General features: G+C 38.8%; 1 protein-coding gene across 6 annotated transcripts in view; it reads left to right on the forward strand.

Moving 5' to 3' along the window:
* FAM214A (family with sequence similarity 214 member A) overlaps positions 1 to 23,112 on the forward strand; it is a 47,868-nt gene extending 24,756 nt beyond the window's left edge. For 3 of the 6 annotated variants that reach the window (XM_035899578.1, XM_035899580.1, XM_035899579.1), the window contains 11 exons: positions 6,111 to 6,295; positions 7,158 to 7,360; positions 7,799 to 7,924; positions 8,191 to 10,042; positions 10,546 to 10,662; positions 11,606 to 11,685; positions 12,458 to 12,566; positions 13,388 to 13,546; positions 15,422 to 15,490; positions 16,329 to 16,528; positions 21,864 to 23,112. In XM_035899578.1, coding sequence (XP_035755471.1) covers positions 6,111 to 6,295; positions 7,158 to 7,360; positions 7,799 to 7,924; positions 8,191 to 10,042; positions 10,546 to 10,662; positions 11,606 to 11,685; positions 12,458 to 12,566; positions 13,388 to 13,546; positions 15,422 to 15,490; positions 16,329 to 16,528; positions 21,864 to 22,017 — 3,254 coding nt within the window. In that variant the 3' untranslated portion in view covers positions 22,018 to 23,112. The other 3 variants (XR_004842668.1, XM_035899581.1, XR_004842669.1) reach the window with 3 other exon arrangements.
* The last annotated feature ends 3,997 nt before the right edge of the window (positions 23,113 to 27,109 follow it).

Raw genomic sequence — 27,109 nt, forward strand, 5'->3', positions numbered from 1 at the left:
AACTGGCATAACAACACAAAAGCAGGTGAATTTCTTCCTGTTCTCCTACACAAAACTAAGTAGATCCAGCAATTTTTTATAGCTTATACTCTATTTTCTTTGAATAGCAGGTATACATCCATCCTAATGTAAAATTTCTGTGCTGCCATTTCCTGCCTACAGCAGAGCTGCTTTGGTAGTCAGGCAGTGGTTTGGTTTTGTACCCTGGAAAAAGTGAGGGATGGCAAGAGTAGAATGAGGTACTGTGCCACTCTCCTCATGTTTTCATAATGGCTGTCCCTGAGCTCAAAGATCTTGAGCCCTAAGAAGCTAAGACAGGAGTCAATGGGGGGGGAAGTCTGTATAGGAGTATTCCTAAGGTAAGGTAACCAGTTCATTGCATTTGCTTCAATTTAAGTAAACTGAACTAACAGCTTGTTTCTTGAAGCAAGTAGACCATCTCATGACTTCAACTCTCGATAGCTTAAATTATACTTAAATCCTTAATATTGCAAGGCTCTTGGAGCGTGTGACTTCAGATATAATTACAGGTTTGTAATATGAAGACACAACATGACTGCTTATTCAGAGGATCATCAGTTTGAGGGGTTCAAGGGCAACTTTCTTTTGAAGTGAAGCACAATGTGGGATTAGTTAACCGAAGCATCCGTAGGTGTTTCTAATTCCAGAAGAGAAGCTGTTAGTCAAATGTTTACATTGTGTTTCATTTCCTTTACAGTAGTTTCTTGAATCCCTGCCTTACTCTTAAAATATGGAACTACCTTTAACCTGCTTTTTGGAATAGCGAGATAATAAAACTTATTCAGTTTTGGGGGAAGGGCCAGAGAGCTTTTGCTGTAATTTTTTACAACACCTTTGCTAGGAGGTGATGGGTTCTGAACGCTCCCAGTGCAGCTGCTTTTTCCCCAGTGTACCTGATGCTCCTGCCATGGGACTTTGACTGAAGCGTCTCCTTACAGACTGCCTGTACTAAAACTACAAAAAATAAGATCCAAGGACTTAAGTGATACTTTTAGTCTTTTGAAAACATCATAGCACATGAAGGAAGCAGAGAGCAGAGGCGGGCAGCCATGCCACAGTACCCACTGGACAGCTGGAGGAGGGCAGGAGCGGGGCTTGCGTCAGCTGGGAGTCCCGACAGCCTGCACCATGCACTCCGTGTTTTATTCAGTGTTTTGCTTACTGGGCTTCAACTTTCTAGGAAGTGAAATAGAAATCTTACTACTTTAGATCAGTGGCCTTCAAAATCCATTATGGATGCCTAAAGAATTTCCAGGGAAGGGTCTGGACTGTTATAGAGCATATTTAAAGGCAATTATTAGTTGTTTCATGGAGTGTCTAAGAAAGCAGCCCTCCAAATCAGTGGAGGTCAGGACTAATGCATACTTGAAGTTGAGCAAATTTGTCTTTCTTTGAAGAAAGGCACTTTACCAAAATTAGCTCTTCTCCTAAGAAGAGGAGGACAAGCTTGGTAGATATTTGTGGCGTCCAGTGCAGTATGAAAGGTGCTGAGACAATAAAATAAACATGGACTAAGAGAGATTACAGTTGTAGCACTGCCTGGTTGTGACAGGAGGAGGGCACAGGGCGGGAGGTCCCCTGGGGCCATTTGCTGCGTGCTGTCCCTGGTCAGATGTACCTTCTGGTGGCCCCCTGGAGCACAACAGGTTATGTGATATTGAATGCCTTTGTTTCCTGTCTAAGCCTAGAAAATAGATTAAATGCTCTTCTAATACAGATATTTCAGGAAAACATTTTCTGTAATTACTACAGAAAATGATGTGATAGGAAAGGGAAGGGAGTTGGTCCACACAAGCGTGACCTAGTTGGGAAGAGAGTCAGCTGGGCACAAATGGAGTAACTGAAGTTTTGGGAGAGTCCTTGGGTTACAGTTAACGGATTTGTGACTCACTAGTAGCCCATACCTAACTTCCATAGATGTTTTAGGATGTGAGCCAATTTAACTTTTTGGGGGGGATTTTGAGTTCTTACTCTTTATTCCATTGCCCCAGTGGTTGTGTACATGTGCGTAGTGAATGGGGGAGGACAAGGATTTGAAGACTCTCTTTATGACATCTCTGGTTAAATGGGTTTTTCTCTTTGTGCAGAAGATGTAGAAAATGGGTCTTTGTTGATGTTGGTATGTGCAGGAGACGAAGGAAGACAAAATGATGTGCCTCCAGGTTTCAGTTCTCCAGTACTGTGTGTTTTGGTTTCTGTGTAGTAGCTTCAGTCTAAATTTGTATTTTTCTCTTTTTCCCTCCTAGAGTAGTCTGACATCTGCTGCTATCTCTTGTGACCACCTGATCAATAAACTTCAGTGTCAATATATTGATTAAAGGGCTGTAGTGCCTTGTAACTTTAATTACTTGTGTCAACTAACTGGATTTTTTCTTATTTTAAGGGGAATAAAACCCAGACACTGCTGGGATGCATATTTTATGCTAGATACTTGCATGTTCCGTTGCTAGAGATGAAGCAGAATAATGTCATATCTACATGGTCAGATTATAGGATTGAATATATGATGTGTGTCTTAAACAGAGCTGATTCATACGCAAAAGCAAACAGTTACAGCGCACGCACACAGTAAGACTTTTTTAAACTAAACACTGAGTTTGCTGTTTCTGTAAATGTCTTTCCACCCTTGCCTTCAATTACATCAACTTGCATCATCTGTGTCTGTTGTATAGGAACAATTACTGGCTTCTCAGGATGTATAGGGTTTTTTTCCTTTATGAAAACTCTTAGAAGTTGCTAAATGATACAGAAATCTAGTGGTGCTAAAAAAAGTCAATATGCCACACAAACTTTGTAGGAAAACATATTTCTCAATATCCATTGCTCTTCATGCTTTAAATTTTTTTAAGTCCAGATCAAATACAAATGTTACATTGCTGACATAATTTTAAAGTGTTGGCCCTGTCTTTATAATGCTATTCTGAAAATAGTAGCATTTCCTAGTTCAATACTGCTGTTTATCATCCTTTGATGAGATGCAGCTTTTAATTTGAAACAAAACCGTGCTTAACTGCAGTCAGTACAAATAGGTCTCTAGCTAGTTGGGTCTCCTCTCCCATCCTTAAGGCAAGAAATGGGTTGCTTCTGAAATAATAGGTCTGATACAGGAACAGAAGCAGTGTTTGCAAATTGAACTTAAAAGTAAAAGTAATATTGTATACGTATTCTGAATCTTGAGTAATGATTATTTCAGATTTATTTACCTTGCTTTAATCACTAAATCTTGCTTATTTACTAGATAAATTGGATCTTGCATTTGGACATGCTTAAGCTGTCTATGGCTTGTCATGTCAATTTGTGATCTATATCTGTGAACACACGGAGCATTTTAAGTACACTTATATTAAGTTTTGGTATCAGATTTTTTTTTTTTTAATGCAAGGAGGGGGTGTGCTCTTTTTATCTGAATCTAACCAGCTCAGCAGAAGCACTCAGGCCGTAGGATTTATCTATTAATTTATGTCAAGCCTGGAAGCTTTTGATCAAATATGGATTCTTTCTAAAAAAAGAGAGCCAAATAATACAAGGTCTACTGCTTCTCTTGGTAAGCTGCTAATGTTAATTAAGGGGCGTGTCTATTTTACTATTACTTGCCATTTAAAACTCTGTAGTGTAAATTTTCAGATACCACATCTTACTGTGCACGTTTCTATTACAGTAAGAAGGTGTTTGAGATGCAATCTGTCTGCATAAGCATGTGCAGATCTTGATCAAGCTCTTCAAGTTTTTGTTTAAAATCATAGATGTTTTTACATGTTTTAACTAAATGGAATTCATCTTACACATTTTCTTAAGGATGAATTCCCCTTCTGTTTAGTCTGCTAAACATGAGGCAATTCTTGTTTAAATTAATAAAACTGCTGAATGCTTTCTAGATTTTTTGGAACTTCTGTGTCAGAGCAGGAAAAATACTTCAGTAGTGAGCCTTCCTGCTGTGGCTTTCTTAACATTACCATGGCCTTTGGACATACAAAGATGAGCATGATGCTTGTGTTACCAGCAAGATAACACTGCAGTTGTTGTTTTTTTGTTAGCTATAATACCCAAATCCTTTTCAGAGTCTTTCCAAATCCCGTTTCCCTATCCCTAAGTATGCCTTGCCTGTTGTTCACCAGACTTTCTGCTAAAAAAAAAAAAATCAAGTGCCAAATTTTGTAGGTGACTCATATTACTACCTAAGTGTCTTGTCCTCTCTGTTATTTACCATTCCTTTAATCTTTCATGCACCCTTTATTAGTCATTTTCTGCCATCCGTCAGATGAATGACCATTTTAACTCATGCCAGATGATTTAATGTATTGTTCACGTGCCATATGGGGTCCTCCAGGGTAATTCATCTATCCTCTGGCTTTTCTTCTGCTTGAGGGGCAGGCGGTGGCCAGATGAATTGTCTTGGCAGCACCCTGCTCCTCTGGGGCCCCTGGTCCCTTCCTGGTCAGGGTGCTCCACAGGGTGGTGGGCAGGCAGCTGACATGGGCGGCTGTTTTGGAAGTGGGTGCATGATAGGGAGAGGGTCCTGTTTATAGCCTGTCTGTGCCACCTAAAGCAGCTGTGTAAGTGCATTCCTTTAAAACGGGGCGGGGGGGGCGGGGGGGGGAAGAGCCATTAAAGATGAGGACTCCTGTGCAATGAACCGAATTCCCTGGCAGTGGGATGGCTTCTTATTTACGTTGTGTAGGTCCCTCAAAATAGGCTGTCAGCCCTGGGGGTCTGTTGGAGTACAAGCCCGGGCTAGGTATATATGTACATGCAAAAGCTAGTTTTATACACTTTACAATTTGCATATACAGGTAATTGCACATTTAATTGGAGCTTTTGTTTCATGCATCCCTTCTATGGATCTCTCAAGTCTGTCTTGCCATGTTTGCCAAATGCTCTGCTATTAGCAAATAAAGACAAAAAAGAGTTCCGATTTTTTTTTCCCAACTGGAAAGGTATTTTATGCATGGTAATGAAAACATCAATAGAAATTAACTCTGCCCCTGTGGCAGTTCTGTTTTGGTGGATGACATAGGACATTTAAGCTAAAATTGTGAAGATGTCATGTGCTTTTGTTCCCCTAAAGTATAAAAATAAAGGTAAAGCACTGTTGGCAGCCTTGTCTCCACCTGCTTTTCTTTTCTGCTTTTAAAATAGACTTTGAAGTGAATGTATTTTAGCTTTCTCAGGAAAGAGATTTTTCTGTAACCTCTTCAGTAACTAAATCATTTTGCAACTTAAGTGTTTCCAAGCAGAGGGGAATGACACGATCTGGTTGTACTTGAATCTGTTTGAATGATGTGTGACATCCTCGTGATGAGGGAGGAGGAGGAGGAGAAGGGTGCTCTACAAAGCACCATAAAATCAGGGGACTGGTGCATCCTCCCTCTGCAGGAAACGAGTGTGCCAGGGTAATTCCTGATGAGCAATGCCAGCTGCTGCTTCATCTGTGGAGACTTGAGTTTTAATTCTTTGCACAAGTTTAGACTGACCATGGTACGAAACAATGAATACTCTGTATGTTCCTTGGGAACCTTTCCTATGTGTTAATGGTAACTAAAAATGGACCTCTCAAGTAAGCCTTGCTCTCAGCAGGAGGGACTCGCAATAAAAAATCTTGAAGAACATTGTGTCCCACTTTTTCTAATAAAGTAAATCTCTATTTTTTTTCTTATTCAATTTTTAATGTGTTTTATGACGTATTGTGGCTTCTCTTTCTATCTGTCACATGATACTAACGGTGCCAACTCATACTGCCATCAGACTTTTCCCACTAGAGCCCAGGAAACTTTCTTCTAGAGAAACTATGATCCAGCTGTGGTTCACAAGACAAACAGTTGTTTCTCAGCACCCCTGAAATCTGGTGTGGTTATTATGTGAAGCTTTCTTTAGAATATTTCTAATTCTGTCTGCTTGTAGTGACAATGTTATGAGATGGGGAAAGATGTTTTGTACAGTAACTTGGGCCTTATGGGGAGTGCAGCCAGTCTGATACAAAGATCCATTGCTGTTGTTTTAAGTGTGAATTGAAACAAACTGCAGGGTCAGCCAACAGTTGAAAGCTTTTTATACAGCAGATGCCATTCTTTTTTGTCTTTTTGAAATGACAGATACTTTGGATGAATACTTTGAGTATGAAGCTGAGGAGTTCCTGGTCTCCTTGGCCTTGTTGATCACTGAAGGTCGGACGCCTGAGTATTCGATCAAGGGCAGAACAGAGGGCTTTCATTGCCCACCGGCACAGTCAAGTCAACCACCAACAACTAAGCATGAATGCAGCGACAAACTGGCTCAGGTATGATCGTACCCATTTAATTTTAAGTGCAATGGCGTGCATCCTTGCTACCATGATTAAAGTCGGCAGAGAACCCCACGGTAGATTCACAGTTAAGCATGAAGAACAATTGCTTTGTTTCAGTCTTTCGTTTAAGCGAATGTGTAATTCAGTGCCATACTACTAATAGATCTGTCCTTAAAATGAGAGATCATTAAACCTTTTATCCTTGAACATGAAATTCTGCACGACTACCTGAATGCAGTACCTATTTGAGTCTTTATTATGCAAATGGAGAGCGCTATACTTAGCATTCTTGGTCTGGTGTGGGTGTGTTTTTGAGAAAATGTAGGCTGACTTGCCTAACTTTTTGCTTTTCCAGGTATTCTTGAAAAGTTACTGGATCCAAAAAATATAAGCACATCAAATTTAGCTATTCTATTTGGGAATAAGGTTGGAGCATCCCATCTCTCAAGTAAAAGTTCCTAAGTACTGTGTGAATTTAAGTTACTATTCATGCAGAAGTTACCTTGCTCCAAGACACAGAATTTATAAAGATACTGCTTGAATGTGTCTGTCCGAGAGGATGGCTTGTGGAGAAAGAAGTACGAGGTAGCAAAGTATAGTAGTTGGGGAAATGTATTTTTATGAGCTCTTTTAATTTTCTACAGAAATTTCTCAAATGGCAACCATAAAGGTTTTGTTTAACTATTTTTCATTTAATAGCTCTGGAATCTTATCTCTGATTTGGTGAAACCTAGTTTACAGAATTTGACCCTTACCCTTTTCCAGTACTTCGGAACATGTTTTTAAAGGAGATTTAAGTCTGGCTGATGTTTTTATGCCTTGCATATGTTGAGATTTTTTTTTTTTTTTCCCTCAGTGTCGTCAAGCCAGGCGAACCAGATCTGAGGTTATGCTACTGTGGAAGAACAATATTCCAATCATGGTAGAAGTGATGCTACTTCCAGACTGTTGCTATAGTGATGAAGGGCCCACCACTGAGGGGAATGATTTAAATGATCCTGCAATCAAACAAGATGCATTGCTGTTAGAAAGGTGGATTTTGGAGCCAGTTCCTCGACAGTAAGTTGGATATTAGGATTAGCTGATAGTTGCAAGAATGTTGTCATACTAAAGTCCTTAAAGTAATCAGTTAGTGGTTTTGCATTGGCCCTTTGCCATAAGAAAACTACTATTTACCAGTGAAATCTAAGCATCTTTTCATCTTAGTCTTCCTGTACATACACTTTCTGCAGTGCACGTTGTGGAGTACAGGGCATGAAATGCTCCTAGCTGAAAATGGTTGTCTTTATACATTACTTGTTATGTTAAATTGTATAAATTATTATGTGGATAAAACCAAATCAGGCTCTGTAATCTTCAAAATGTTTGAGGAATTTCAGTGTTTTGCTTGATTCAGCTGTGTTATTTTCAGAATGAAGATCTGAAAGTGTTCTAATTCTAATAGTTATCTGCATATATTGTTACCAACATCCATATGTTTCTCTTAATACATTTTAGGAGTGGAGATCGATTTATTGAAGAGAAGACCCTTTTATTGGCTGTTCGCTCTTTTGTTTTCTTCTCTCAGCTAAGTGCATGGCTGAGTGTTTCACATGGTGCTGTTCCCCGAAACATTCTGTACAGGTATGTCTGGGATAGAAAAAACCTCATTTGCTGTTCCCAGGTTGTTGCAGCATGTCTTAAAACCATTTTTCCTCCTGTTTTCCTGTTTGCTTTCAAAGGTTCACATTGTTGGCCCAGTACTTTGGTGGTTGTATAGGATTTGTATCTGTACTTTGCAAAGTACAGCAGTTGCTGGTGTGTCTAGTGCTTTTTCTTAGGTGTTTGTGTTATGAAGTAGATAATTAAAGCCTCTTCATTTCTGTAAATGCCCCTCTGTGTTGTTTCAGGGTGAGCGCTGCAGATGTGGACTTGCAATGGACGTTCTCCCAGACACCAACTGAGCATGTCTTTCCTGTTCCTAATGTTTCTCACAATGTGGCCTTGAGAGTCAGCGTCCAGTCCTTGCCCAGACAATCGAACTACCCAGTTTTGACCTGTAGTATTCATACCAACCTTAGCTTTTACGAAAAGCGAATGCAAGAGCGTAAGTTACATCAGCACAGTGATTCCAGTGTGGCACAGCAATGCAGTACCTCCAGTCCGCAGCGCTTCTGTGGGAAACAGACGTGGACAATGACACCTGAAGGCCTACTTAATGGAAAAAAGACACCTGAATTTACTACATCTATCAGAAATTTAAAACTTTATCCATCTACTGGACTTGGATCCGACTTTGGGGCATCGCAGTCTAAAGTTCAGTGCTGTAATGCTACAGCAGACAATAAGACACAATCTCATGAAACACCTGTCAGAACTTTTAAATCCTTTTCTCTAGTTGATTCCCGTGTTTCAAATAGTCATTGCTCTCATCAGCCCACGGGAGAAACCAATCCTTTGATAGGCTCTTTACTTCAAGAGCGACAAGAAGTCATCGCAAGGATTGCTCAGCACTTGGTTCACTGTGATCCAGCTACTTCACCAGTTGTTGCTGGACGTTCATTCAACATACACGAAAACAGCTCGGCTACACCAAAAGTTTTTCGCAGTACTTATGAAGATGAAAACTTTCCGAGGAAAGGCAAGGAAACCTCCCCTGTTTCTATTGCCAGCTTAGACAATGCAATACAAGAAGATGGTGGTGAAGGCAAAACTAGAGCAATACCAGAGGTCACACTGCTTGATGCCCGTGTTCCGGTGAACCACTGTGGCCGTCAGTCAGCAGGAGAGAGTAATCCCCTGATTGATTCTCTGCTCCAGGAGCGGCAGGAGGTGATAGCAAGGATTGCCCAACACTTGATTCATTGTGATCCAGCTACTTCTCATGTTACTGGACGTCCATTCAAAGTGCATGAGAGTAGCCCAGTTACTTCAAAAATTTTCAGAAGTACATATGAAGATGAAAATTTGCTGAAGAAAGGCAAGGAACTGTCTTCAGTTTCTTTTGCTAAATCCGATTTTTCTTTGTTAGAAGACAGCAGTAAATCAAGGACAAAGACACCTGATACTCCTATCAGTCCTTCTAGGTTTGACGGAGAGCCAAAGGCTTCTCTGAAACTCCAAGCAAGAAGAAAATTGGTTTTAGGAAAACCCAGTGAAGCTGTCCGAAATGCATTTCATCAGACTTCCAATAAAGCTTCTCATGCATTTACTAACATTCACACATCATCATCAGGTATTAAAGAAAATAAATCTGAAGTGCCAGGTAAATTGGAAATGATACATTCTGGTTATGCACAGAAAGACCAGATAACCAATAGAATTAAACAGTATTCAAATTTCAGCAGCGTTGATGAACAGATTTGCACAAATAAACTTAAAGAAAGAACAGTTGTTAGTGAGAACAGCAGCATGGACAGTTTTAACAATTTACAGATAGATAAATGCAGAATACTTGAAGGTACAAAAAAAGCAACTCTAATGCAGGTATCTGACTCTTTGCACAAAAATGAGTTCAAGTGTTTAGATAAAGACTCAAAAAAACCAAATATTTATGAGCAAAATACTCAGCTTATTAGTATTGAAAATTATTTAAACAAAGACCATGACAGTTTCAAAAACAAAAACAAACAAGATAAAACGAAAACTGCACATGATGAGAATGAAGACCCGATAGGCCTTGATTTCCAAAACACTTCTCAGAAGAAACCTACAGAAGACGGCGTAGTTAAGTGTGAGCGGCTGAAGAACTCGGATGTACAGGTAAATATATAGAGGAAAAGACCTATAGCTGCTCTTAGTGAGAAAGCTTGTACCCTGTATCTGCTAAGGACCAATATGAAGAGGGATTTAAACCTGACTTTGTAGGAAGCAGTGTGTTACTGTTGTCATCTTAGTCTGAAGTAATGTTTGGCCAGTAGTGCCTCCCCCATACCTTCTTTAATTATATGTTTAACACTGAGAAGAAATTGGTCTTATTCTGCTCACGGTGATAGCATTATGAACAGCGGTTTCCATAGGCAGTTAGGCATCCTGTCTTTTTATAAATATACCCGTGTCTGAACATGGTATGTGATCTTCAGTGAGCAGTCTCTCTGATTGTTGATTGACTCAAGGGGAGTTTATATGGAATGTTTCATAATATGCCAGTGTGATGCAGATCCACCTGGTTCAGAAGTCTTCTCTGTTAGAGCAAGTGAAGTATTACCCTGATAGGCCACTGAAATATCCCTTTGATATCTTGAGGAAATTTGTTTTGCTGACAGAAAGCACCATCTCTAAAACACACAAACATATGGCGGAAACATAATTTTCGATCCTTGGATGGAACGTCAACCAAGGCTTTTCATCCCAGAACAGGATTGCCTCTGCTTTCAAGTCCTGTAAGTTATTGTTGAAATTATAACTTATCTCTTAAATGAGAAAGGAAGTATTTTGTTCTTTTAATATCTGTGTATGGTAGAAAATTTGACAAATTGCCTAGGTGAAGTGGATGTGTTTACTTTCAGTGTCAGAGTGAATAGTCTTGCAAGTGGAAATTTGAGGGTTAACATCAAATGAAGCTGAACAATAATTCTGCAAAAGAAAATATTAAAGAGGTATTGTTGAGACCCTATCAAGATTAACAAAAGTTGACATTAGAAAATTCTATGGCAAAAAAATGCTTTAGTGCTATTTTAGCTCACAGAAGAAAGCATTTTGAAGATTAGTATTTTAAGTGTAAGCTACCATATTTTGTCATTGAAGAGTTTTTGTGTGAGTTATTAATACCTGATTGCCTGTTATTCCAAAGCTTTCGTTTCTGTGAACAGTTTGTACTATATATGCTTCAGCAGTCAGAGATCTCATTGAATGACTAAGTGATACAAAGCTGCTGTGATAAGACAGAGGCACTGGGAAAGTGTTACAGTTTTTGGTAGGTTGTTGGGAGCTTTAAAGGAAAAGGCAGTCTCAAATAAAACTACTGAAGTAGTGATGTTCTGTAATCAACACATGATATGGTTTGTTTTTCAGTGCTTGTAAAGGCTGTCATATTTTCAGGGAACTTGGGTGGAAATTGTTACAGCCTGTTTATTAGTAATGTTCTGTACTGTTCCAAAGAGACATCAGCCTCTTGAATGAGTTTTTATTTAAGTAATTCCTGTTAAGCAGAATTTACAGTCTTATCATTAATAATTCTGGAATTTTCTTCACAAAGTTTAGAATATATAGGAATTACTCTCTTCTGCTCTGTTTTTATAATTTTGTAATGTCATGAAAATTCTTGGCAAAATTGTCCTTACTAGAGGTACAGTTTTCAAATTACCACCTTCTTTCCCTCCTGAGGTTCCTCAAAGAAAAACGCAGTCTGGGTGCTTTGATCTGGATTCATCACTGCTGCAGTTCAAATGTCTGTCTGCAAGAAGGTATGTTTTATTTACCAGAAACTTTAAGAATTTTGGGGGAGACATAACGTATATACATACCTGTATGCAACAACAAAGCATGTTAGCAAAGACAAAAAATGGGTGCCTTTCAAAAGGATCCTTATTTTGAAATAAGGCTTGGCAGTCAAATTGCTGCAGAGGTCTCCAGGTTAGCATGGCTCTGGGGCATAACCATGGCAAGAGACCTGCTGCTGGGACAAATTCTGGCCCGTGCAGGGGTAGGTGTGCTGTAAGGTACGCTTGAATTTTCAAACAGAAAATATAGTCATTGTTGATTCTTCTTCAAATCAGTGTTATTTTTGTGTTATGTTTTGTTCTTAGTGTTAACAAGTTAAACATTTTGCCTTAACTTGTTCAGAGAACTTCTGAAAGGGACCAACCATGACCTTTTATACATTGATACGTGCAACATAAACAGCTTTCAGTATGGCAGTTTGATGTTGGAAACTTCAGGATACGAGACAGAAATATCTGCATACAAGAGAAAATAATGTGATACTTTGTTTCCTGCTATTGGAGTTAATGAACAACCTAAATTTTTATTGTCTATCCCATGTGATGTAAAACTTGTGAAAGTATTTTTTCGGTTAACTAGAAAATGTTTTGCTAAAGTATTAACAGGCAATGTTCAGCTGTTCATTCTTTAGGACAACATTTTGTAATATAGAAGTAAATGATTCTTTCTAGAGCTGTTTATATCCAGAAGACAAAAGCAAATGTGTTTATCCTTTATATCTATTTTTTTTAATAGCCCACAACAATGTATAAACAGAGAGAGTGATCCAGAGAGCCATGGGAAACCTTTTCTAAGTTCTAGTGCTCCACCAGTAACAAGTCTTAGCCTTCTGGGAAACTTTGAGGTATTGCATATTCTCTAGAATTCTTGTGATATTTTTAGTATTCTTCTGTACTGCTTTTAAAAGTGCATTACTGTGAATAATTCCAGCCTGATTACAATGTAAAAGTTCATAATTAAATTGAATAAAATTTGTTTCAATTTCCAGGTGTAAAGGCATGTATTTCACACCCCAGACATCTTCTGTCTCAGAGATTCAAATACAATGAGTTTCTATGGTCAAGTTAGGAGGTGTCCTGTTGACTTAAATGAGATTTAACAACCTGTAATTGTTCGTGTTTGTAGTGAATATACCTAGAAAAAAGAATTTAAATTTTCACCCTTAAAGTCTACTTAATATGTCACAAAAGCTGTTTTTAAATCAGTGTAGTAAACAGAATGTATTTGAAGTGTGGCCTCCACCTTTTCACTTTGTGTAGCATATCAAATATCAACAACTAATAGCTAGTGTTACCAGGTTGTACCATACTCCATATTTTTGAAATATGGAGTGAATATGTTGAGGAAAGTTCCAGATTCTAGATTATTAATTTTTTCAAAGGAAAATCATGCATAGATCCTGCCGGAGTAAAATTCTCAGTGGGCTTTTGCAACAGCTTTAGTAGGATGAAGACTGGATTTGGATGATGCTTTCTCTTGAATCACTCTCCTCTTACTGAATGTTCCACTGTTCATCATAATTTTTGCCTCAGTGTTGATTTTTGGCAGGTCACTTTATGAAAGACCCAAGTTCTTACGTAAACTTGTTTCCTTGTTTGCTGCTTAGTTTTGCTATATTTTTTTTGCAGCATTCGCAACCTAAGCTGTATGTGTTTGGTTTTTCAGGAATCCGTCCTGAATTTTCGCTTAGACCCCCTCGGCGTTGTGGAGGGTTTCACAGCAGAAGTGGGAGCAAGTGGAGTCTTTTGTCCCACGCACATGACTCTGCCAGTTGAAGTGTCATTCTACAGTGTTTCAGATGATAATGCACCCTCTCCTTACATGGTAAGTGTGTGGTTGGATTTATTTTAAATTCTGATAGGTGGAGGTGAAGAACAAGAGCTTGGTGAATAGAGGGTTCAGGAAGTGCGGATTTGCAGCGACCTGGCTTATTTTCAGCTGCTTATGATGGAGTTCTCTTGCCTCTTCCTAACTAGTGCTTTTCCTCCTATCGCTCTGCCCCACCATCCAGCTGCTCTCATCTTGAGATATTGAACGTATTTGTCTCCCTCCCCACTAGAGTGATTAACCCTCACCATCTCTTTTTATCCATCTAACTTAAAATAGGCAGTGAGGCAATAGCTGGACTTAATGGGATACATTTTGTTGTCCCAACAAGCAGCTGCCCTGGGCAACTGACCACTCTGCCAGCAAGTGGCTTAGATGCAGGCCAAGGTACAATTGCTGACGGAGACCTTAGTTATTCAGTCCTTTCTTTTAAAGCACATATTGTCTGAGCTAGCATGACACGCGGCACTCTCACAAGCTGCATGGTTTGCTGATGTCCTCACTGACACGGTATTTGTGTTCTCGGTATCCGTGTGCTAATTCTGTTCCACACTTCTACAATGACAGCACAGTTTTTTTGATGTCTGAAAGTGCTTCCTTCTGAAAAGCAAAAGACATCTTGTATGCTAGCATTCAGTCATATGGCTAGATTTGTTCTGAATGCCTGTTAAGGAACTTCAATGTTACCTAGGTGACAGATTTAATTTTTAGAGGTTTTCATATGTGTATGTCTGTCTAAAATATGGTAAATGGTCTGTTTAAACATGTAAGTAAAGCATTGAACTATCCAGTTATCCAAATATTTAGATTTTAAATTAATAGCACGTGCCATATTTCTGACCTTGTGTTTTAAAAAGTATTCAGAAAATGAAATGGCTTTGTAAGTTAAGTTTGAGCAATAAATTGGGTTTAAACTTGTGTAAGTCTTCTCTTAATCACTGCAAAGAAGTATCTATTGTTTTGCTTTCATCTTTCTAGATTATTTCACGTGATTTTCCAGGAGGTGAAGGGATTCTGATGTTCCTCAAATGGTTAAAGTAGCATTGCTTATTTTCCTAGCTGGGTTCCATTGTTACAGGCTGTTCCACATGGTCCAAACATGCTATTATGGCTGAGTCTCCCAGGATTAATACAACATTTTGTATAGTGCCTCCATCATCAGAAACATTGTTTCTGTTTGTATAGCTAGTTTCTCTGCTCTGGGGTCTTTTTTGTTTGTTTGTTTTGGGTTTGGTTTTTTTTTTTATTAAGTCCAGTGCAGTGGGGTACAACGGTTGTGTGCTGCGGGTTACTCAAACGTGTGCTCTGAGGCAGTACCCAAGGGGTGGCCTCAGCCATGTTGCAGCACCGTGCGGGACACTCAGATGCTCTGTGGATCACAGTTGGTACAAAAGCAGATCTCCTCGTCACTAAAGTTTTGATTAGAATGGAAGATTAACGGCGTCTGCTGCCTTTGAAAAGCAGAAGTTAGTTTTGTGAGATTTGGAGTATTATTGGTGTGACTGTAGGTGACACAAAAATGGAAAGGAGGAAACAAATGTTCCGTTTTAACTTATAAGCTGTTCACCATAGCTCCCTGACTGCTAGTTTGAAGATGTGGAAACTTGGATGTTGTTTCAAGAGGAGAATGTACCCCTTATTGCACAGCTTTTAATTTGCCAAAGTATCTGTAAGGCCCCTACTGTTGATTTTTTTAACTGCATCTTAAATGCATTGCCTTCTTTATTTTTTAGTTTTTATACATTACTGATTGTTTTTCAAGTAAATACAATTACATGAATAGAACATTTTGATCTGTTTATATCTCTCCCTGTGAACTAAATATGTGTGTCTTTTTTTTGTTTTTGTTTTTGTTTTTTTTTTTTCCCCTAGGGTGTAATTACTTTAGAGTCCCTTGGTAAAAGGGGTTATCGGGTACCGCCTTCAGGAACAATACAAGTGGTACGTACTCAGCAGATACGGGTGCCTTGAAACCACTAATATCAAGAAAGTCATGCAGAGGAGATGAGGTTAATGGAGATGAGCATGAAGCTAGCAGTGGAAATGTGCATCTCTGTAGGTACTGTAGTTATTCAAAGTAGAAATCTGTGTGTAATTTGTGGGACAAAAAAAGATTCCCAACCTTTGAACCCATCTGTGCTGTGAAGAGACTTAAAATCAGTTACTGAAGATTCAAAATAGCTGGGGACACTGTGACTTTGAAGAAGCGATGGAGAAGTAATTAGGCCACAGTCTAGATTCTGAAATCCTTCTAAAGGGATTACGATTAAATACTCAGTTGTATCTAAATTTTGTAATATTTTAAGACCACCTGTTTTTTGTAATAAAATCAGAAAGTAAATCACAGTCATTGCTTAGAACCCATGATCTGCCTCTTTCTTTTAAGAAGCCAGTCCAGGGTAACACATTGGTAATTTCCGGCTTAAAAGCAGAGCCCACCACTGTGCTTCCTGTGAGTGTATTGTGTCTAGAGAACAGTGTAGAGAAAAAGCTGACTGGAAAAAATAAACAAAAATGGGCATGCAGTTTAGCAAAGGTAACAGTAGTCATCTACTAGTGTTTCATTCAGATTAGGTTGTGTTTAGTATTTTATTTAAAAATGGGAATTGCTAGTAGCTGAAGTGTTGAACAGCAGAAAAACTGCGGATGTTTTTACATAAATGTTTCTGTGTGGCACCAAAACAAAGTGCACATAGGACAGTGACTGTTTTGGCAGGTGGAGTTTGTTTTTAATTTGCCATCTCTAGAGAGTATTGTATTGAACTGTTTGTCTTTTCAGACCTTATTTAACCCTAACAAAACTGTGGTGAAGATGTTTGTTGTGATCTATGACTTGAGAGAAATGCCAGCTAATCATCAAACATTCCTACGGCAAAGAACTTTTTCTGTTCCTGTGAGACGAGAAATCAAAAGAACTGTCAATAAAGAAAATAGTCAACAGTCTGAAGAAAGGCTACTACGCTACCTCATACATCTGAGGTAAGCTCCTTGGAGCTAAGAAAAAAACCCAACACAACAAACCAAACAAAAAACAACCAAACAAAAAGACAAAAACCAAGTACCTGCCAAAATTTCTCTCATGATTTCTTTCCCAGTCAGCCTTTCAGTATATAGACTTATTTAAAAAAAAAAATATGCTTTTAACTGGTCTTTAAGCTAGACAATAGAGGAAGAAGAGCCAATAAATAATTTGGATTCTGCTTGGGAGCAAGAAAGTTAAAATATAAAACTCTTTCTTAGCATTGAAGTATTTTGTATAGCCTTGTAAGGCTTAATTCCTTTCTTAGCAAGAGAGATTTTAGTTCTGGCTGGATCAATGTACTTTTTTTGATGTTACAGGAGATAGTGAGTGTGGATGTTACATGGGCAAAAGCCAAAACTAAGGATCAATGTAGAGAGGGTGCCCAGTGTCCTACACACATGCGTCTTCACCAGAATAGCTTGTAACAAGAGAAGCATTCTGAGTTACTCCTAAAAATACAGTGTTGAGTGGTAAAAATGTAAATACCTGCTTTATGATGCAATACCACTGATAATGCCTTTCACTTTATAAAATATTCATACAATCTTCCTTACATGATTTACAAAGCACGGCCTGAAACCAGATACTGTGCTGCTGCTCTCGGGATGTTCTAGACTGCAGTTGGAAACAAAGGAGGAATGATGGATATACTCTGTCCTTCTGCAGTTTGGAGACTTTTGCCTGCATTATTGTAGTAAACAAACCACATATGTGCAGACCCAGTGCTTTCATTGCAGCACTTGGAAACCCAGTGGCAGCTGACATTCTGAAGTGAGCAAGCAGAAGAAAATAAAATTGCTTGCACTTTTCTCCTTAACTTGCTGTAGAACTACTTCTGGTACATATTTTCTCTATTTAGCGGCATTGATGTCTACCTAGCAGACTTTTGAAACACAACCCTGTCTAGGGCAGTGATTCCAGGCCAAGCTTTCCCGTTAAACGAAAGTTGACAGTCATGAAAAATGTGTTGGTTTACTGGGGTGTGAAAATAGCATCATGATGAGGCTGTTGAACTGTGTTTTCATTCTGAATTTTAGCCTGGATTGAAGTTCATCCTTTCAGGCCACACTAACTTGCCATGTCTAACTTAACCACCTTCTAAAAATTTTTTTCTGGGGAAAAAAAAAAGATCTAACTGATGCAGAGGAACCTGGGGACAGGCATCATCTGCAGAGGTGGGCAAAAATCTGTGGCCAACCAGGTCTGGTGTACAGGCATGAAGAATAGTAGACTTGTGTCCCCTTTCAGTTTCTGCTTTAACGTAGTTTGTAACTTTGTTGTAGACAGACCCAAGAATTGCTTCTATTTGAAGGCAAAACTGCTTTTTTCTCTGTCATCTTTTATAGCTAGAAGTCATCTTTCATGAGCTCCTTGTTTCTGATACCTGCTGAGAGACAGAAATGTAGCAGTTCTGATTTTTCAAATACCTGTACAGTTTAGCTCAGCTTTCAGACATCTGGTAGGGATCAACTCATGGATTTATAAAGTGTAATTGGAAATGCATCCATTTCTGGCTGGAAAAACAAACTGATAATTACGATGCTCAGCTGCTTGTTTTGGAAAGTGAATACCTGCAGAGTAAGCCAGAAAGCCATTTTTTCCAGAGATGAACCCAAACAGCGGGTCCTTTCTCGTAATGGAAGAACTGCAAAACTCCTTGAAATATTACAGTAGTTTACGTTGCTTTGTCTTGTAGCTTATTACAGAGTACTTCAGATTTTACAAAAGACTTGGTTGTCAATCTAGTAGCCTTCTTTAGTAAGGATGGATTTTAATTAGGAGAGCTCAAAAAGTCTTAGAGGTATATTAATTCACATGTAAGTTGGGTTTAAAACTTCATTTTCAAAAGCTGCAATGTTTCTTCCAACTCATTTTACGGAAAACTTGTATACAAACCTAAAAAAATGTAAACTATTAAGATTTTGGTTTTTGTTACTCAAGTTTGCTTAGAACAGCCTTTCAGTTTTATTTGCAGTAGTTGTTGAAAACAAGCATCTTAAGCTTACATGTTGAAATTTTGATCAAAAAAACAAATGAAGTCACCACCAGTAAGCTGCATTGTGGTTGCATCTGCTTGCGAGGCCTTAATCACAGTTGTCAGCACTCACATTATGAAAGCTTCTTTTCAAGTGGTAATTCAGCAAAAACGCTTGCATAGGTCTGGAACTTCACACTGGCGGCCAGATTTTCTACAACACTCTTTAAAAAGTGTCAGATTTATTGTGTATGCAGCTTCTGCATGCAGTTTTGTATGTTTGAGATACTGTTCAATATGCCATTAGACTGTATTTGTACCCACAGCCACAGATATCAAATGTAGCTTGCATGGACAGCAGAGCTTTATTCGCTATAAAAAAAATCAAGAGTTGCACCTGCAGTTTAAGTTGTTTCTTGAAGATGCTTTGGGGATAATTTTTTTCATTGCATGTGACGCAATGATTTTAGCATTGTAATTAAATCTACGTGAGCTTAAGAGCTGTGAGTCCAGCTCTGCTCATGCCTCGTTTCTGCCCAGTGTTGTGAGGGTGACGACCATCGCCTGGTTTCTAGGTCACATTCTGGCACCCCTATAAAAGGCAATTAAACAGTTAACCTGCCTACAGCTCAGCATTTGTCAAGTTTTTAAAGCTTGGTCAACAGCTTTAGTTACTGACATAGTGCCTCTTGTAATTGTATGGAGCTTAATTGTTGTTGCTTAATAGCCAAACAGGAGCTGTTACTGAAGGCTAGGTGGAGGGTAAGCTTGAAACTGCTTGTTAAAAGTAGTGATTCCTCATGGTGTTGAGAAACTTTTTAAAAAATATTTTCCTAATGTGGCATAAGATACATTTATTGGTGCAAACTGAAGATACCTGCTATTACTGATTTACTAGTGGCTTTTTGATCTTTCTGATCTCTCAGCATTTTTCCTGATCTAGAAATGTGTGTCCTTGTCCTAATGATTTTACTTACAGTCTTTATAGATTGTGTTGTGTAGTCTTTACCACTTGCAACACGTCTTGCTACGTATGCTTTTTTGATTGTCCTGCTATATCCTGTTTCTGACTTACTCTGTTTTTTGTGAATTTTGATGGCCTATAAAAATATATATAGGGGGTTTTGTGCTTGTATTCATTATTTCTTCAGTAATGTTTATTACTTTCTTTCCTCTGCCAGGCTTTCTAGCTCATCTGATACTTGTGTGTTTAAGCCTTCCTGTATTTGTCTATACTGTTCCTAGGACACCATTTGTCAGAGACCTCTGTTGTGTTTTTCTTGATTCTTTTACACAAAGCTACTGGAGCTGCCACAGCTCTGGAGCTGGTCCCATGCTGGCCACTCCATCACCACCCTGCAAGGGTGTATGTAGTGGTTGTCTCTTGATTATTCCAATGTATTTGCATGTATGAAAAGCAACATTTCTAAATGCCAATTACTACAATAAACATTTCTTAAAGAAAAAAATGAGGTGATGGAAGCAGAGATGAGAAGAATCCCCTGAATTCTGTTGCTATTTCCCACTCATCCTCCTTCGGTCTTTGTGAAATGTCATGCTCAGAAAAGCCATGTTACAGGGACGGTTTATTTACTGGGCAAAAGGAGTCTTGCAGGATTCTCATTAATAGAAAATGGTAAGCTTGAGAAGTTTAAAAATAGACCTGGCTAATTATTTTCTGATAGATCCATGTGTAAAATGGGAATTGAGCTCTACTTTATGATGGTGCCTTCGTAACTAGATCTATCTGTTCCGTATGAATTAATTTCCATCATATTTTTGCTGCAAAAGATCTTTCAATATGATTTCATTTTGTAATGTCTTGTGAGCTACATGCTGAATTAACTGTTTGTGGCATTCAGTTTGTCCCTCGCCTCTTTCACTCTTCCTTCTTGTGCTCTTCTCCAGAGTATTCTCTTAAGATAGGATCTTCTCCCCTTTGCCTACCAGGTTGAGGGCTTTCACACTGACAGCACTGAGCAAATAGTGATGGATGGGAGCTCTGTGGGAGCCAGTAGGAGCATTCTGCTGGACCCTGCCACATTTAATACCCTTGACAGCTGTATCTAGGAGAGAATTTTCCTTTGTCTGGCTGTGGGGGTGACTGCAGGCTATTCTGCATCACTCATCTGAACAAAGCAGTGGCACAGAATCCGTTTCTACAACCTGCCTGCCCCAGATGATGAAACCTTGATGGATCTTCTGTAGTTGTCTGTCTCAGAATTTCAGTCTGATTATGGCTAGGTTTATTCTAGAGACAGTACTTTTACTTCAGTGGGGTCAAGGAGTAAATGCTTATTAAAAATCTGTGCATATCTTAATACATGTGATAATACGGTGTGCACTGCTCTCAGCATTTGTCATGGTGTAATTTTGTCATTAGAATAGCAATAGCTTGTCTGTTTCTGTTACGGCAGCAATAGCTTTCCTCCCTTACCCTGGCATAGTGATAGTGGCGTTAAGTTCAGTTGCCATAAGAAATGCTCCTTAGGCTCTTCTGCCTTTCCTGGTCAGGGGAAGGAAATTAAGGAGTTCTGCTGGGTTCTCTGAAATGCAGATCTCGTCTCTCTAACTATAATTGATAAATCTCAGGGAAAGTGGAACTGGCACATTCCTGGCAGGTTTGGAGGACCTGAATTAGGCTGTTCAGCTGCAGCATAAAAGATAAATAGGCCCAGGAATTGGCTGCTGTTGACTCTGGTGATCAGGCCAGGGAACTATTCTCTTTCAGATAGCTCTGTATTCCGTGTGAAGAACTCTGTCCTGTCTGCCTGCAGAGATCCCTGCACCTACTGCTTCTCAAGCTGGACTTAAATTTGGCATGTGGTGTAGAGCAGTGGTAAACTTCTTGCTGGTACATTCATAAAGACAGCAATGAAGTCTGTCTGATAGCTAGCACTGAAATACATATTTTATATGTATGTATGGCTTGCTTGATATTTGAGCCTTCCCTTTTGTGTGTGCTTAGGCCACCCTATGGGCATTTTCAGGAGTGCTCACTGAAGAGCACTTTTTGCCTTTCTAGATTGCTGAGAACATTAATCTTCATACATAGTTGCAGTGTGAATTTCAAATACTCCATGCCGCTTTCAAAGCTGTGCAGTACATCTATGATTAGGAACCGAACCTTCAAATGCCAAAGGAAACCAAGTAGATTGAAAATGTTAGGTTATTCTTTCTTTTTTCATTTTAAGTGACTAATTTTGTATGTTCAAACGTTTTTTTGGCCTTAATCTTTTAAAGGAACGCATTTAATTCAGTAATATTTAAAGATTAATCTCCTGGTTTAGGTAATGCAGATATTTGTATCTTTTCAGGTTCCAGAGTTCTAAATCTGGAAAGATCTACCTCCACAGAGATGTAAGGCTCCTATTCTCTCGGAAATCCATGGAAGTTGATAGCGGCGCTGCATATGAACTCAAATCTTACACTGAATCTCCAACAAATCCTCAGTTTTCACCAAGATGCTAGCAAACAGTGGCAAACTAAAGCATTCATTTTACTGTTGATTACTGCTTACAAGTGAAGATCGGTAGAGATGACAGTATAAAGTTAAGTCTGTAAAGGAATGAAACTAGCGCTCAAGAGAGAAGGTTCTTATGTGATCCTGGACCAGTTTTTAAAAGGTTTCTGGAATGAGCTTTGTGTATTCCAAATAGACTGGAAACATACTTAAATCTAATCTTTTTGTACTGTTTAAAACCACTTCATTGGATGTGTTGCAATAGCAAATTCCCAAGTTAGTTTAGTGTTTACACTTTTTATTTTATTTTTCAGTTATTTAATATTTAATGTTTCATTTAATACTCAAGTGATGTTTGTCTTTAGTGTTCTAATGTAGCATAAATCCTATGTAAAATCATACTATGTATTTTTGGCATTAATATTGAAATCTGAAATATATACAGATGTCTTTAATCTGTGTGATGTTTTAAGTGATATTCATTTAAGTTATTGAAAATGGGGACAACAGGTGAATTTCCATAGCATTTCACACTATGCAAGCATTTAGCTTTCTTCTTTTTTTATCTTTAACGGTACCCTTTTCCTTTTTTTTTTTTCCACATACAGATTCAGTAACACTTGCGACCATAGTGCAGATTGTTTATTCACTTACTCAGCATTCACATCATTGGTTCGATTCATATTTTGCTCTCTCAATTTCTTTCTTTCCTTAAGGGCCACTTTAATTTAGCTTTCTGTTATTACTTTTTCTCACATAAATTTCCCGCCCTCCCCCATTTGATTTCTCAGATTGTGTTAAAGGATGTACTGTGCAAACAAATCAGTATTTATATCTTAAATATATGCAAAAGCTATGAAACTTGTACTTTTTGTTTTATTTTTAGATAAGGAGGAGCCTCATGTAATCTTAAATATTTTTAATAGGTCAATTCCATTTAGGCCACTAGGTGGCCATAGGAAGTTTTACTAGAAATGCTACATCAGGCATATGAATATTTTCCAATACGTATGTGTATTCCTAAAACAAAACACAGTCAGATAAACAGTTTATGCTAAGTGTTAAACTGTGTAACTGAGAGAAATAAAGTTAGAAGCATTTGATTATATTTGAGGTATATATTTAATAATGAAAATGAAGCTTTACAATGTTTGCTGAAGCCCTCGGCGTTTCACAGCTGTCTTACCTTGGTTTATATGTTTTCCTTTATGTCACTCTTGGTTTTCAGAGTGTCAGTAATATGAAAGGTGACCTTCATATCTGGGAGTATAACACACATCTGATGAAGACTCTGGAGAAAGAATGAACATGCATCTTATATATTCAGCACTGCCCTTAGATGAGAGGAGAAGTCAGGGTATCGTGAAATCTCCAGGAAGTCTGACAGGGAAAGTTAAGGGAGACCAGACTTTCCAGGTGATGCTTGTAAACTGTCTTGCACATTCAAATGACTGTTGTTGCAGAAGGGCAAAGCTCAGATATTACTGAGTCCATTCCCCATTTCAGCAGTATTTTCCCCTCTGTCACACCAAGTTTTCAAGGGTTAGCTAGCATTTATTTTATAGAGGCTTGGGAAAAACTGTACAGGAAGAGATTTTTTGCAGTTTCTAGTCATTTGTGTGCCCAGTAAAACTGAGAAAAGGTTTCTTTTGGTAGCAGAAGAGTCAAACACAGCTGCAGTTGTACTGTGACCAGAACTAGGATCTATACAAGCATAATGAGAATGTGTCCTAGTTTCTTTGTAGCTACTATTGAGTCATAAGCAAACAGCATGTATCCTCAAAGTACTTGTTTGTGTCATGGTGCACATCTGCTTGCATACTTGATGGAAAAAAAAAAAAGGATGAGAAGAGGACGCACTTTCAATGAAAAGTCACAAGTCAGTCACCTGTAGTAGATTAACCTTTTATTTTGCACCGACAATATGCGATGTTTGTATCTCTGTATCTTGATAACTTTAAATGACTTCTTCAAGACGTCCTTTTCTCCAGTGTATTATGTCAATTTGTTTTGAACAGCAAAGAAGTGTGGATTTTGAGTATGTGGTCACTACAAGTCATGCCTAGGAAATAAACTTCTATTGACTTAGTGAAACTACACTTAGTCCCTGTATGCATTCGGAATGAAAGTGACCTTAGTTTATCCATGCACAACTTTAAGTCATTCATTCTCCATTTACAGCTTTATCTGAGTTAACACTTTCCATTAGGGACACGCCTGGAGAAGTGCTGAATGTTCATAAAACATGAACTGAATTCCATGTGACCTTCTATGCATAGGTTAAAAAATGAGACTAGACTAATTTTTGAGAGGTTATTTGCTTCTTTACTCCTCAGTAGGCTCCATAATATAGAATTATTTTTGACAAATGTTTCAAAGTGGTTTGAGGGCCTCCAGTGATGGAGGCTGCAAATAATCTCTTCCAGTGTTAAACTAAGCATGAGAAAGCTATAGTGTCCAACTAAGTCTTGCTTCAGTTGAAGTCAAATACTACTTGGCCTTTTCACTAGAAGCAAAGAATACAAAGAAAACAGTTCTTTTATCTCTCTTCTCAGTCTTGTTTTCTGTATCTAAGACAACTCCAGACTGTTCAGTCAGCCTTGCTGTGTAGATTTTATTTTCTGTACCTCTCCTCATTCTGGCTCTTTGCTTTCTTTGTTTGGTCTGAATCTGTTCTGAAGCGCCTCAAGCTGGACACAGCATCCCAAGCAGGGCCTCTTTGTGCCAATTAGACTGGAAATATAGGTTGATGAGTCTTATGTATTAAAGTCCTCTTCGCACATCCCATTATACTACTTACTTTTTCACTATCGGGAGATGTCAACTTGTGTTCGTCTTGTTATCCAGTCTCACAGAGGTGTCCTACCTGCTTGTTCCCAATATGGTAGCTTTCCTGCATGTGCCATTATTGAACTTCATTCTCCCACTACCCAAGATTTTGTACCTGCTCTTCTGTTTGAATCTGAATTGCAGTTATTTTCTAGTGTTCTTGTAGCTTCTCTTGCTTAGTGTAATCTGCTAATATTAGTAAAGTTCATAGTACGTTATCTGGGTCATCAGTGAAACTGATGAGCAGTATTTGCCCTGGGAAGCCCTCTGTGAAACCCTACTAAACACAGCATTGCTGTTGGAACAATTGATAGCCATTTCCAACAAAACTTGCGTCCACCACATTAAAGTTTCATCTAGTTAAGTGTCCCTAATTTGCATGGGGAGGTGTCAGACGCCTTATTAATGCCAGAAGGTGTCTGGAAATTCAGCCACCTTTACCCAGTTCTCCATGTGGTCTGTTTCCTTTTTGTTAAAGGAAATATGATTGTGTGAAACCCTTGTTCTTAATTGTGAATTCAGGTCTAGCTACTCAGTTGCTTTTGAGTGCTTATGTCTCAGGTAATTATTGATTAGACAGCTTAATTATGTAGCTTGTATTCTGTCCTCTTACTCCTATCTAATCAGCCTCCTGGAAACCCAGTCATTTACTACAGGTTCCTATATAGATGACCGCTAATTAATTGGCGATTGCTTCAGTCAGTCCTCTAAACCCTCAAGGATAATTTTTCATCTAAGTTGAAAATATTTACCAGGTAAGGAAAAAAATAACCGATTCAAGTATCCTATAAACCAATCTTTCCTTATTCCAGCTTGAGGATATACTCAGTTTGTTACATTAGCTATCTTGATCATGCCAGACTGAACAAAAGCAGCATTAAATCCTTGGTCTTTACAAGGCTTGTTCAGTAATTTCCAGTAACGATTCTGTGCCCCTTTGTCTTCATCATCTGCTTTAAATGCACATCCTTAAAAAATTGACCTAGTTTCTATATGCTGCTTTCTTGTATTTGAGGCCATTGAAGAACTTGTGCTTTTCCTAAGGTTCTTTATTTACTTCCCATCCTTCCTCTGCACTGTATAGTTTACACTTGTTCCCTTAAAGAAATAATTTCATTAAGGAACTGCTGAATCCTCAAAACTGTTTTCCCTCACATCAGTTTTCTACGAGATTTGAAAGGAATTCCCAAAGTTTGCATTCTTGTCTACTCTTACTGCTTTGTTGTTCTGCTTCCTTTCAAAATCTGTGAACTTCATCCTTTTTGTGATCATGTGTTGCTCTGTTTTTTACACCTTCAGACCATTTCTCCCTGGTTTTGCTAGAAGCAAATGTGGCGCACCCACAATTATCATTGCTTTTTCTTCCATTAGGAAAAAAATGTTAGTGCCTTCTATGATTTTCCTGTGCAATCCACCCTGCTGTATCCATTCCTGAACGAGGTACACGCACATGCCTTGAGTTCCCTACTGCTACGCAATCCTGGTCCCTGGACAAATCTCTCAGTTGCTAAAAAAATCCCAGTTCCAACTGCTGGTTTGGGTGTCTTTTAGTAAAATTCAACTGTGGCAAAATAGTGGACTTTACAGCTTCTGTTCTGATTGAGAGCCTTTTCTGACTTGTCTCAGTTTGTCTCCTGGACCTTAAACACACAAAGCCTGTCCTTGCCCATCCTCCCTGAGCTGGGATCAAGCTGGTTTACCACGTGCGCAGGGTGGAGAGCATGTGCTGGTTCTCAGCCGGAGGCCACACTTGAACGCTGGCAGGCTGGAGCTCAAAATCATGATAAAGCAGTGTAAAGTAATAGGAAAAGAGGTTTTGTATAGGAAAAGTGGGAGTATATATTAATTTAACTGAGTATTAAGTAAAATCTATGCCTTATTGTTCACATAATCCCTGTGTTTAGAGATTTATTAGCTATTTAAACCCTCCCTTATGTTCTTAAAGTCTAAGAGACTCCGAGGGAGGTTTACTGTTCTGCCAAGAACCAGGCAGTGAAAAGTAGGTGGGGAGGGCAGAGAATACTTTACATAACTTGATACTGCGCTGTTAAGAAGTTTCAATGGACTCTCTGAGACCTCCTCTCCTGTCAGCTGGGGCCTGGGATTCGGAGATCCTCAAGTAAAGCTGCTGGGGACTCAGCTCCTCCCGTTTTCATCTGTCAGAAGTAGCCAAAAGAACTGATTTCAGCCAAGCAGCAACGGTCCGTCTTGCGGGCGGGGAGCAGCGCGGGAGGGGCGGTGGTGCGGACCCAGCTGGGTGCCGGGGTGCTG

The sequence above is a fragment of the Egretta garzetta genome, unplaced genomic scaffold (genome assembly GCF_000687185.1).
Source record: "Egretta garzetta isolate BGI_Z169 unplaced genomic scaffold, ASM68718v1 scaffold287, whole genome shotgun sequence".
Taxonomy (NCBI): Eukaryota; Metazoa; Chordata; class Aves; order Pelecaniformes; family Ardeidae; genus Egretta; species Egretta garzetta.